We start from the raw sequence: 14070 nt of genomic DNA, 5'->3' as shown, positions 1-14070 counted from the left end.
TTCTTAAAAAACCATTACCTGCCGTATACAGGCAACACCTGCCCATTGAGATGATAGAATCAGGAGATCAACATCCTCAATGTCCATCGGATTCTCCTTTAGCAGAAGCTGAACTTGCAGAAATAGACTTTGGTTAGCAACAAATCAAGTTTGCTGGATTCTAGCAGCCAGATCAAGGTCTGCTGTAGAGTATACTGCATACTACATAGACTTTAGAAGGTTACCAGATATAGAAAAACAGATTATGACTTTTAACAGAATTTAGTAACCATTTCATGGAAAATTCTTAGTCCACAAAAGCACACTGAGGTTTCTTCACTCAAAAAGATCAATAAACTCAAATTGAAATGCAGGACGTCAGACTCGAACCTTGCCAATAGCACGTTCCAAGTACTCAGTAGCTTCTGGTAAGGAACCATCTTGCAAAAGTGACTGACCAAGAACAAGCAAAGCTCGAACATACTCGGGATCCTTTGCAAGAGCAAGTCTGTAAGACATACATTAAAATGGGAGATACTACAGTAAAGAAAGAAAATAAATGAGCAGGTGAGGATTGTTTTTATTTAGTGAGAGACCTACCGAAGAAAGGACATAGCTTCATCTTTACGTCCTCCTGCTAAGAATTTGATTGAAAGCTGATGAAGTTTCAACAACAAAAATTTAGACAGCAGCAAGAACTATTCAACATTTCATGTCGATAACAGGAAAAGAAAATAGTTACTAACATTAACCAATTCATGAGGTGATAGGTTCTGGACAGATACTTTCCGCTGCTTTTTTGATGGATCTATTTTGATTTCTTCAGGATTACCTAACTCTTTCTGATGTGCAGTCACTGACTGAGGATCCTTATGAGGTAGCCCCAGTTTCTTGCGAACATCTGGATGCTTTAGCAATAGTTGCTGCCCATAAAGGTAATGAGTTCTCCACATTCATTGATTTTCATGAAGATGTAAGAAAGTGCAATCTTAAGAAGTGCATTTTCAATGGCAACAAGTGGACCGGGAAAAGAATAAAAACTTAAAAGACAAACTGTTATGTACGATCTGCTAGACAGCACTGCTAGAGGGAGCAAAAGCGAGAAAACGAGGAGCTCATAGACATTTTCCAAGGGAAGTTTGAAGAAAGTTACCATCTTCATTATCTAGCAGTTTATCTATCATGCTTTCTTTCCACGTATCCAGGAAATTTAAAGAATAAGTCCCAGCACTCCGCATGGATCATGCAAGTTCGAAACTTAATGCCTTTTCAAGAAAAGCTCTTGGAGTCCATTCATAAGAAGTTACAAAACCTTAAAGATAACTGAGAACATTTGCATTTATCTGCATGCCCAGTCACCAAGGAAATAAAATTGAGACAAGGAACATTCAGGGAAGGATACTTCAGAAGAGATACCTGAACAACAGTCATCGAACTATTGGTAAGCCAATAGACTGAACTCCCCTGAAAAATAGACAAATGAAAGAAACTTCATTTCATGCACATGATCCTTTATCAGGCATATCAAGATAGAAGGGCAAATGAATGAGTCAGAAAGGTAATGAAACTTGTTTCCCCTTTGCAACACCCTCTCCAACTCAACACCACAATTAAAAAAATTGGAATAGTAAACGTAAGGGACTTATCAACACTAACATCTATTTTTAAGTGATCAGTCCACCCACAGCTGCCATTCTTTCGCATAAGTCTCCAGTATCACATAGAGAAACTAAATCAAGTTGCTCTCTCCATCACCCAAAACTCCATATGGGCTTCCCCTTCTGTAAGATATTATATTGTACTGTTGAGGAATCGTCGGGTCATTACTCATTTGGCAGTTCATCACCTCCCACAGCATCAGCTTTCCAATTCCAAATGACCATTAGATGTGCCACTTATTCACCACAATATCAATTGCATTAATTGCATCTCTATTCCTAGTACAGTCCATTCTCTGAAGGTATTAACCAGAGAACAATGATTTGCAAGAGAAACTAAACCTATCAACAAGAACATTAATTCATAAAATACTATGTTCAATCTACCCAACTATGATATGGTTCAGTCTGTTAACTTTAACAAACGCAACAGATTGGCCCAAAAAGCTGCATTTACAATGACAAAAATCTCATAGTGTCTGTCCCAACAAAGAAAGCCTTGGGAGACATATCCAAACTAGACATGATGCAGACTACCAAGAAAAGCAAGAACATCCCGGCAATTCCAACTCAAACTCTGACACGATGAGTTACTCCTTACCATCAATTAGTTGTTAAAACACAGGTAGAGATGTTCAGATTCAAAGCAGAAATATCAGTATATTTACAATATGATAAGCCCCTTTTGCCCTATATGGAGGAAATATTTCTATGATCAGAGGGGGTCAAGAAGAACGGAGGCAAAAGTCAAACTGTACCTCCATTAACAACCTCTTAAGAAAACAATGATTTCAGCTACTGCAAAGATCAATAAATCAACTGGACCCAAAAAAAAGATTCTAGGGGAAACCAAACCAAACAGTTCAGAATCAAAATAAGTTCCTTCTTCTCTCCACTTAAAATTGGGCCAAAAAGCTAACGTAATAAAGGAAAACATCAGATGCCAGGTTCATATTTTAATGCAAATGAATGAAATGAAAGTGGACAAATCTTATGGCACATCAAATTTTAGAATCAAACAGTTGATTACCTGGGGAATATTGAATGTAATAAACAATAAGGGTAATGTCAGGACTTCCAAGTACTTCTTGTAGTACTGCAACAAGAAATGCAGTTGTTAGACTTACTTCTCAAAGCTATAATCAATAAAACAGAAAAAACATCACAAACCTTGAGCTAAAGTATTTTCAAAAGTTTTAACTTTGCTTCTAATTTTACTGCAGCTGCAAGACGCTGCAGCTACCACAAAATAGCTTAAGTCTATCAAAAACCTGCAGCAATACTTGTTACAGCAAAAAAGATGCTAAACCCTGAAAGTTTGTCTGCCTAGCAGAACTTATAGACAAATCAATAACCTTAAAATTTAATAAGATTTAATGGTGAATCATATAGCTATAGGACCTCTTAAGATTTTATGGTGACCTATATAGCCATAGGACCTACATGACTAGATAGAATAAAACTGTTGGACACAACATCCAGTTGCTGGGATTGCTATAGCTTGTGAAATGTGATGTTGCAGTTTCGATCCCCACTCCCAAACAACTTTGTTGTACCCCAGCTCTTTTCAGACCTTTATTTTATCCAAAAATAATAAAACGCCATCGTAGACCCATGATGGCCCCGCTTTATTTGGGGCACAATTATTTATTGTGGCAGCAATCTGTTCGTCTACGAACTCTCACTCCAGCCATTCTTTTTCTATCCAAGTGCATATTTTATGTGATGTTGCCATTTTATGGAAAATTTGTGTTTTTGTCTCCATCTTTTAACCACGAACATCTTGATTTTTGCCTCCAAGAGATTCCCTCTGCTTTTGCCTGATTAACTAGCTCCTCCATTAGCTCCATCCTTTTTGTTTCATCTTATGAAAGGGTTCTTTTTCCTGCCAGCTGATCAAGGGTTTGTAACTCTTCCCAAATTAAAGTTTTATCATCTACCGGACTACAAAATTCTTCCTTGTTTCATTTTTTTGGATTTGTTTTCAGCATTTTAAGTTCTCTGCATCCATATGATACCAAGGGTTCCTTGAATTGCATAGTTGTTCCACAAATTTTTAACTTTATCCAAAAATCTACCGCTCTTGAGCCACATATTCTCAAATTTGAAGTAGCTTAGATTAGGAGTCCATTCACCACTTCCCAAGAGAAAAGGATTACGATCAGAGTATGCCTTAGGAAGAAAAGCTTCATTCCAATCAATTGGGACTAAGGATCAGTCTATTTGAGAAACCGCAAAGTTGGGATTGTATCTTGACCATGTCAAACTCCCTCCATGAAGTGGTAAATAACCAGAGCCATGTCGTTGATAAAATTAGAAAATATCCTCATAGCCCTGCTTGTTCTGTTTGTACCAATCTTTTCTTTGGTGAATCTGGTAGTGTTAAAATCTCTCCCTTACTCAAGGCATTTCCCAAATTAGTCTAATTGCAGCAAGCTTCAGCCACATACTTTATCTTTCGTCAGGTCCATACATTCCTGTAAATGTTCCAGTGAACTCTCCTTTGTTATGCTTTCAAGCACACATGAAATTTTATAGCTCCCTGCCAACTTATCCTTACTTTGCCAGACTCTTTATCTGCCCAATCAGCCCATTTGTTCCCCGAACGTGCATTGCCTTTTGTACAGTCCACTCTTCTACTTTTGTTTCTTGGAAGCACGTAACATCAGCCCCCATTGTTTTGCTAGCATTTTTAATGTTTTGCATTTGCCCCCTAATCCCTCACATTCTAGCTAAGAATTTTGATCATCATTTACGGAGAATTTTTCTTTCTCCACTTTTCCCCTTCCAAAGATTCTCCATAATTTACCTTAAATTCTAGCTTTTTAAGTTCATTCTTACCCTTTTATGCTTTGGCCTTCTCCTATTTGACTGAGACCGGCTGATTTGAAAGTGATTTCCTTTGTTTTTATATTCAAGAAGAGCTCCAACAACTCTGTTTCAAAGCCCCTAGATTTGACATCTAACTGCATGGCGAATCTGAGCATACTTTATTTACTCATCGTGATGCTTCAACCACTGTAGGGATGAGTCTCTGGTTCTGCATGTCGTTTGCATGGTCATACCAAGGGAGAAGTAATTTGCCGTCCCCTGCCTGCAATGAGTAGTTCTCCTCCGTATCTCCTTCAGACTGCAAAGAGAGTCCAATATCTGAAGTGGTTACCGAAAGGAGAAATCTTTTCCCTTCCCGACTCGCTTGAGTCTGGTTTTGAGTACCAATCCATGAGGTAACCATCATCGCTGTGGCTAGACTTCACTTCGATCTGTTCTTGGTATCTTGATGGGAATCAGAGATAGACCCTTGATGGGCTTGAATATCTACCTAGAGGGGGTCCCCAGATGATAGGTTAAATGATGAGCAGTGGGCCTTTCTCAGGGTTCAAGGGTCTGAAGGTTTCCCTAAATTTTTATTAACTAGATTTATTGAAATTGCTTCTAAATGATGGGCCTTTTTTATAAAATGAATGGTCACAAAGTGTTGAACCTTGGGGGCTAGATAGACTATAGCTGGGCTCCCCTCTGATTTCCAATCATCAAAAATTCAAATTGGATCCCCAAGATTTCAAATGTCTCATAGTAACCATGTGCTAAGTGTCGAGTTCTCTGATTTGAGCCTTGACTTGTGTTAGATAGTTATGTACATAATATGAATTAGTCCTAGTCCCACACAGAATAGGACTATGATATGTATTGTATAAATAGGGCTCATTGTATTATAATAAAACAAAATATCAATAATAGATTTTTCTCCCGTGCATTCTCACATGGTATCAGAGCAATCATGAGAGATTTATCGCTGTGCATAAATTCCAGCGACTCCGAGAAGAAATATCAGTCAACCGGAAGTCTTTTTCCGGCAAACACGGGTCTGCCGCAAGTAAAAAGCCACTTTTCGTCAGTGTTGTGCAAAAACCAACACCACCACGAAGTAGATCGGCCTCCAGCGACTAACCCATAAAATAATCTCCGTCAGAAGACCCTCCACGCGCTGCCACGCGCCGCCGGAAGAAAATTTTCCGGCGAAGTACCGACATCACACGCCGGCGCGTGGGCCACCTTCCGGCCATTTTTTAGCGGCGACTCTTCAGGAAATATTGTTCCCCTTGAAATTCCGAGCCTATCCATCCAATTTAAATCAAATTCCGACCACTTTCATATTTGTTTGGCGTAAACATTATAATGGCATTCATATTAGAACCTTTTGACTCACAATCCGTTAGATCCAATGCATTGAATCCAATCCAGATGGTTTCTTTACCGGATTATATTGAGTTCCTTCGGTACAAAGCATTTAAACAGACATCTTCAGGGATAGCTTCCGTTGTTCAAACAGATGCGTGACTTGTATCTCCCAATCTTCAACCTATGAGTCTTGGGTCATTGATTCAGGTACATCTGATCATATTTTTGGAAGCAAGTCTCTTTTCACTACTATTTCATGTTCTCAATCTCTCCCAACAGTCACAATGGCCAACAGGTCTCAAACCATGGCAACTGGAATAGGTCAAGCAAGTCCAGTTCCTTCCTTACCTTTAGATTCAGTTCTTTATGTTCCCGGTAGTTCTTTTAATCTCATAGCCGTTAGTCGCTTAGCCAAATCACTTAAATGCTCTGTTTTATTTCTTGATGACCTTGTTTTTATACAGGAACGCAGTACAGGGCGGATCATTGGTACCGGGCGTGAAACAGATGGACTTTATTACCTTATCCTTGCAAAATCACATGGACTCACATCTTGTCTTCCTTCAACAACTTGTCATGTCACTGATTCACCAAATTTATTATATAAACGGTTGGGACATCCCAGTTTGTCAAAACTTCAGAAAATGGTACCTGGTTTATCTCACTTGTCCACTCTAGAGTGTGAGTCATGTCAGCTCGGTAAGTATACCAGCTCCCATTTCTCTCGGCGTTTGCGTCTTGATAATCGAGCAAAGTCACATTTTACTTTAGTCCATTCAGATGTTTGGGGTCTTAGTCGGGTCAGTTCTACCTTGGGATTCCGCTACTTTGTCAGTTTCATTGATGATTATTCAATGTGCACTTGGATATTTTTGATGAAAAATCTATCTGAGTTGTTTTCTATTTTTCAGACCTTCCACCTTGAAATTCAAAATCAATTTGGGGTTTCTATCCGCACATTTCGTAGTGATAATGCCCTAAAGTATTTGTCTTCCTCATTTCAGTAGTTTATGAACTCTCATGGAATTATTCATCAAACATCTTGTCCGTACACATCCCAACAAAATGGGGTAGCTGAAAGAAAGAATAAACATCTTATTGAAACTACTCGTACCCTACTCATACAATCTCATGTTTCGTTGCGTTTTCGGGGGGATGCAGTTCTTATATCTTGCTATCTTATTAATTATATGCCATCTTCAGCTATCCAGAATCAAGTTCCATTCTCTGTCTTGTTTTCCCACTTACCTTTGTTCTGTCTTCCACCCCGTGTCTTTGGGAGCACGTGTTTTGTTCATAACCTTACTCCAGGAAAAGATAAGTTAGTTCCTCGTGCTCTTAAGTGCATATTTTTGGGTTACTCGAGAATGCAAAAGGGATATCGATGCTATTCTCCTGACCTCAGGCGGTACCTTATGTATGCTGATGTTACCTTCTTTGAAACCCAATCATACTTCACAGGTCCAGGTAATCACTTAGATATTTCTGAGGTGCTACTAGTTCCATCTTTTGGAGATTCAGTCACGGTCTCTCATTCATCTTCACCTACAGCTCCAGCTCCACCATCTATAGCTCCAACTCCACCACCTATAGCTCCAGTTCCACCGCCTAGTCCAATTCAACCTTTTACAGCTCCACCACTCCTGACTTCTCATCATCGTCGCCCAGTTGATTCACGTCCTGCACCTGACCCTGCTAATACTGCGGACTTGTCTCCTCTTAGTCAACAGATTGCACTCCAGAAAGGTATACGGTCCACACTTAATCCTAATCCTCATTATGTCGGTTTAAGTTACCATCGTCTGTCATCACCCCATTGTGCATTTGTATCATCTTTGTCATCTGTTTCCATCCCTAAGTCTACACGTGAAGCACTGTCTCATCCAGGGTGGCGACATGCTATGATTGACGAGATGTCTGCTTTACATACGAGTGGTACTTGGGAGCTTGTTCCTCTTCCTTCGGGTAAATCGACTGTTGGTTGCCGTTGGGTGTATGCAGTCAAGGTTGGTCCAGATGGCCAGGTTGATCGACTTAAGGCTCGTCTTGTTGCCAAAAGGTATACTCAGATATTTGGGCTCGATTATAGTGATACTTTCTCTCCCGTAGCTAAAATAACATCAGTCCGCCTTTTTCTATTCATGGCTGCTGTTCGCCATTGGCCTCTATATCAGTTAGACATTAATAATGCTTTTCTTCACGGTGACCTTGAGGATGAGGTTTATATGGAGTAACCACCTGGTTTTGTTACTCAAGGGGAGTCTAGTGGTCTTGTATGTCGGTTGCGTCGGTCCCTCTATGGTCTAAAGCAGTCTCCTTGAGCAAAGTTTGGTAAGTTCAGCACATTTTTTCAGGAGTTTGGCATGACTCGTGGTGAAACTGATCAATCTGTATTTTATCGGCATTTTGCTTCAAATCTCAGTATTTATCTGGTAGTTTATGTTGATGATATTGTTATTACTGGCAATGATCAGGATTGTATTACTAAGTTAAAGCAACATCTCTTTCAGCACTTTCAGACTAAGGATCTGGGCAAATTAAAGTATTTTCTAGGTATTGAGATTGCTCAGTCTAGCTCATGTGTTGTTAGCTCACAAAGGAAGTATACCTTAGACGTTCTTGAGGAGACATGAATGATAGGCTGTAGACCTGTTGACACTCTATGGATCCGAATTCTAAACTTCTACCAGGACAGGGGAAGCCGCTTAGAGATTCTGCAAGATATAGGCGGCTGGTTGGTAAATTAAATTACCTCACAGTGACTAGACCTGATATTTCCTTTCCAGTGAGTGTGGTAAGTCAGTTCCTGGATTCTCCCAGTGATAGTCGTTGGGATGCAGTTGTCCGCATTCTTCGATATATAAAATCAGCTCGAGGCAAAGGATTATTGTTTGAAGATCGAGGCCATGATCAAATTGTTGGGTACTCAGATGCTGACTGGGCAGGATCACCTTCTGATAGACGTTCTACGTCTGGATATGGCGTCTTGGAAGAGCAAGAAACAAAATGTGGTTGCTTGGTCTAGTGCAGAAGCAGAATATCGAGCAATGGCTGTGGCAACATGTGAGCTAGTTTGGATCAAACATTTGCTTAATGAGTTGAAATTTGGTGAGGTCAGCAAAATGGAACTTGTGTGTGATAACCAAGCTGCCCTTCATATTGCATCAAATCTGGTGTTCCATGAGAGAACTAAACACATTGAGATTGATTGTCACTTCGTTAGAGAAAAGATACTCTCAGGAGATATTGCTACAAAGTTTTTGAAGTCGAATGATTAGTTTGCAGATATTTTCACCAAGCCCCTTACTGGTCCTCGTATTCGTTACATATGTAACAAGCTCGGTACATATGATTTGTATGCACCGGCTTGAGGTGGAGTGTTAGATAGTTATGTACATAAAATGATTTAGTCCTAGTCCCACATAGAATAGGAGTATGATATGCATTGTATAAATAGGGCTCATTGTATTATAATAAAACAGAATATCAATAATAGATTTTTCTCCCGTGCATTCTCACATCTTGCCCATTGTGCTTGAAGTTTAATGCATCTTCGGACCAACCTCATTCAGACCGCCTGTCACCTCTGCAAGTATGCTAAAGTATTCAGCGAGGTTCTTTTCTTATTAAGATGGTAAATTTTTTCCGCTCACAACCAGATCAATCTTTTCCGGCACTGCTTATGTCGTCAGTCTCATTGCAGTCAAGCTTCACCTAAGAAAGCTCATATTTTCGTTGTATCATCTATTCCAATCAGTCCCCCCATTTGTCTTCAATGCATACAAACACCTCTTCCGACCAGACAAGCAGAGTTTATAGGGCTACACTTCCGGTATAAAACAGACTTGTAGTACCCAGAAGATCAGCTCTTGAGTTTGATACCCCGAAGATGACCTTATACCAAATACTTTTAAGATTAACAAAAATATTGCACCAAGATGGACAATAAAGCGACTAAATTGGCATCTATACAATGGTGGAAAGTGATTATAGTACAAGCATAATAATGTGAGAACTCAAACTACAAAACACTAAAATACTAAATCACCATATCATTTAGACTTCTTTCTTCTTCTTCTTTTTTTTACTCCTTTCATCCCAAAAAGGATGACGATGCTGCTGTTTGAAGAATCAAATTCAAACTTTTTTAAAAACATTGTATAGGAAAAATGTAATTTGTAATACTTTAATATTATGTGTAGATATTTAAATTATACTCCCTCCGTTTCAATTTATGTGAACCTATTTCCTTTTTAGTCCATGCCAAAAAGAATGACCCCTTTCCTTATTTGGAAACAATTTACCTTTATGTAATGATTTATAGCCACACAATATATATGTGCCTCATTTTACACCACAAGTTCAAAAGTCTTCACTATTTTCTTAAACTCCGTGCCCAGTCAAATGGGTTCACATAAATTGAAACGGAGGGAGTATTTCAAACGAATTCGGAAATCGGTATTCCTTTTGGAATGGAGGGATAATTTTTTAGCTTGTCTCCAATTCATAGGATAGGACTCTTGCAATAAGATAACTGAATATTAAAGATATACTTCTACAATGGAGTTTGATTAGAGATTGGTTATGTTCTGTAATTATACAGCATAATGAAGAAAACCACATTTCATAAATTTCTCTTTCTAACAATAAGAACCTTTTAACTAAAGCAGATGTCACATAAATTTCTAGACAGATTACTGACCTTGGCTAATAATCCCAGGAATCCACTCATATTTCCAACTGAAGATTTCTGAAAGGATACCTGAAGAGTAATAGGAAGAGAAGATATCAGCTATCAAAAAGCATGGAGACAGAATACCTGCTGGATTATCACTTCCATAAGAAACTAGACCAAGCTCACTGCATAATAAAATACAATGTGCTGCCTTTAAAAAAATATAAATTTTGAGTAAGCGTTTTTGCAAAACTCATTTTCTCCTTTTTATTCCCTTTTCATTTTCAAGACAAGTTTGTAAAAGTTGTTTGGTGCATAAGAGCGGGAGAAATTTAGGGAAAACCCTCTTTTTAAATGTAACCACTAGAAACACCAAATGGTGTTTTTCTTTTTTATTTATTTATATTTTTTATTAGGAGTAGATAACATTATTTGGTGTAGATAAGACCATATCATGCTTTTCAAAATTCAAAAACATGGGAGCTACTTTCTAATTAAGTCTGGTCTCCTGTTCAAATCTCGTCACCTACAACTCAGCCAACTACTTAATAATCTTCTTTCCACTTTCCTTATATATCTCTTTGGTGATTATCTGTCTTTCTCTAAACCCTTCCCCCTCCCCCCCCCCCCCCCCCAAAGTATGGTGATTCTCTCTCATTCACTTTGAATTTGACATCACACTTAATCCTTTGAAAACACACTGTCATTTCCATGGCTCAACCTTCTCAATTCTTTCTTACCCACTACCGCAATGAATGCAAGAATTATCAGATGAATCTCTTTCATTGCACTATTTGTTGGGAATAAATAGGCCACATAAATAATATTCACAGTAACAAAGAAATGATAACGTAGCATCGAGATAAGATAGTCAACAAGAATAAAAAAAGAGGTTTTAACACTGTTAGTCCCTTTGTAAAGAGTTTTTATATAAATAGCATTACTTTTGCTTTATTTTTAAAATAGCACATTCATTTACAGTTAAAGCATTTTTCAAGATTCTTTACGTGGCATTTAATTTCTTAAACGTAAACATTAAGCACAATTCAGGGGATGATTGAACTATATTAATTTATTACAATATTCTCTCTCATCATTAATCTAAACTTGTCATTTTCTTTGAATTTTGACTCCAAATTAGGTGCTCTAAGAAAAAGTCCTTTTTTCATAATTCTCTCATACACAATCTAAATCAATCCACATTCCATAATCTTTTTTTCACTTCCATAAATAAATACTCACCCATATATCTTAAAGATACTGAAAAGAAGCAATAGTGGGAACTTCTTGTATTTTTTCAAACTGCATAATTTTATATTTTCTCCAAGTTATACCTTTAATATAATATAATTATTCCATCAATTAGACACACACACACACACACACACACATATATATATATATATATATATATATATATATATTTGTATATTGTTTATACGTATAATATACATTGTATATTTATAAACAATATATATCTATATTAGATATACATTATATATTGTATATTTAATATTGTATACTATATATATAATAGGTATATTTCATGGATTAGTTTTACAATGAAATGTTATATAATGTGTATATAAAAATTATATTGATTGTATAAATTAAAGCAACAAATTTTTTTTTCTGGTAGGTTTGAAGATACATAGTTATACAATATAAATATATATATATATATATATATATATATATATATATATAGTTGGTATATTTAATTTATATATTGTATTATTTATGCTACTGCAAAGCTAGTCCTTTATGTTTTTTTTCTTCAACTTTTCCTGCTGTATTGGACGAGATGGTGAAGATTATCTAAAAGGAAGAAATAATGTTTGTGAAGAGAGGAATAAGTTAATAAAATGGATATAGTTAGCAATAATTAACTTTCATATATTTAGGAATGTTACGGAATGGATGCATCATATTGTTATAGGGATTGAAAATAAAACGGCTGTTATGGGGAGATTTTAGGCTTAAAATGAGGGTTCCATTTCTGGCAGGGGGTTGCTAAGATGGTAACTTTTTCATGGCTACAGTTGGAATATTCATTTTAATACTAAAAATCTGCAATTTTATTTTTACATGCCTAGTTACGAAATCTTCTCATAAAAAAAAGAGTAACAAGGACACCAAGATTTTTACATGAAAAACCACAACTCCGAGAAGAGCAACTAATATTACTATAGTAAGGAATTTTACACTATGAAAGCTGTGTAAAATACTCCAAATACTACTATACACTCAAAAGAAATAACCCTCTTTTCACTTGCACTCTCTATATTTCCTCGCAATATTTTTTACTTCTCACTCTGTGAATTGCTCATTTGTTCTTTGTATTACTTTTTGTCCAGTGTGTTTGGTATGTTGCAAATACGGAAGAACTTTTGTATTTATAAAGGTGAAGAATAGCATGCCAATGTCATCAATGACATAGGCAAATGATAGCAATGTCAACAATTGCGATGTGAAGAGATCATTGGCCGGTTGGCCAAATCTGTAGACATTTGAATTTCTTACCAAAGGAAGAAAACATCTTCCTTAAAACATGGATTGGACGCACAAATCTCCTCCTCCTAGAATATGCATCGGAAGGAGGTATCTACAATTTTTCACATAGAGCTCATGCCAACAAGTTCTATACATAGCTCGAACTTGTCTCTCGGCATCACCTTAACATATCTGCATGATTTTCACTCATGTGAATCTTCTTGATCTACAATGACTCGTTCTCCACTTTATCACAAATCCAATGATATCTTACATCGATGTGTTTTTTTCTTGCATGGTATATGTACTCAAATCTATTGCACTTTCACTGTTACAATAGACGACACACTCCTTTTGATGCAATCCAAGCGCTTGAATGAACTGTTTTAGCCATATCATATCCTTCTCATCTCCTTGCCAGCTTCAATAGCGGCAATGTACTTTGCTTTAGTTGTAGAGTGCGCTACACTTCTGGAACTTCGACTGTCATAATATAGCTCCACCTAAAAATGTGAGCATGTATCCAGTAGTAAATTTTCAATTATCAAGATCACCAGGCATATCATTGCCCTGGACCAAACCTTCCAAAACATAAGCAGTCTCCAGAGGTACCTCTCAAGTATATGAGTATCCATTTGACTGCTTATCAATGTTCTTTTCCAGGATTTTCAAGGAACCTACTAATAACACCGGCTACATGAGCAATATCAGGTCAAGTAATATCATTGCATACATCAGGCTTCCGACCGCTGAGGAACAAGGAACTTTGGATGTTGTCTATTTTTACTCATTTGTTGTAGGACACATCTTCTTGCTCAATTTCCCATGACAAACAAGAGGAGTGCTAACAGGTTTAGCACTTTTCATGCTGAAGCGTTCCAGTACAAGTTCAATGTACAATTCCTGAGATAGCCACAATTATTTGCTTATTCGCTTTCAAACAATCTTCATCCTTAGAATCTATATCTATATTATATTAAAAGGATGGTAGTCTGCATTGTGATTAATAGCCTGTTTGGCCAAGCTTCTCCAATCCTAGAAGCATTTTTTTTTTTCAAAGTTGAAGGGTTTGGCCAAGCTTTT

At 37.3% G+C, this 14070-nt stretch overlaps 1 protein-coding gene across 7 annotated transcripts in view; it reads right to left on the bottom strand.

The window, feature by feature from the left end:
* Positions 1-14070, bottom strand: part of LOC104094133 (ALBINO3-like protein 2, chloroplastic) — a 55890-nt gene that overhangs the window by 1898 nt on the left and 39922 nt on the right. For all 7 annotated transcript variants that reach the window (XM_009600001.4, XM_070196644.1, XM_070196646.1 and 4 more), the window contains 7 exons: positions 10522-10581; positions 2668-2733; positions 1396-1443; positions 726-902; positions 580-635; positions 370-487; positions 19-108 (listed from right to left, as the gene is read on the bottom strand). In XM_009600001.4, coding sequence (XP_009598296.1) covers positions 19-108; positions 370-487; positions 580-635; positions 726-902; positions 1396-1443; positions 2668-2733; positions 10522-10581 — 615 coding nt within the window. The remainder of the gene's footprint in view (positions 1-18; positions 109-369; positions 488-579; positions 636-725; positions 903-1395; positions 1444-2667; positions 2734-10521; positions 10582-14070) is intronic.

The sequence above is a fragment of the Nicotiana tomentosiformis genome, chromosome 3, assembly GCF_000390325.3.
Source record: "Nicotiana tomentosiformis chromosome 3, ASM39032v3, whole genome shotgun sequence".
In the NCBI taxonomy this organism is placed as follows: Eukaryota; Viridiplantae; Streptophyta; class Magnoliopsida; order Solanales; family Solanaceae; genus Nicotiana; species Nicotiana tomentosiformis.
The sequence above is the reverse complement of the archived record's forward strand: the minus strand, read 5'-3'. Positions and strand labels throughout refer to the sequence as shown.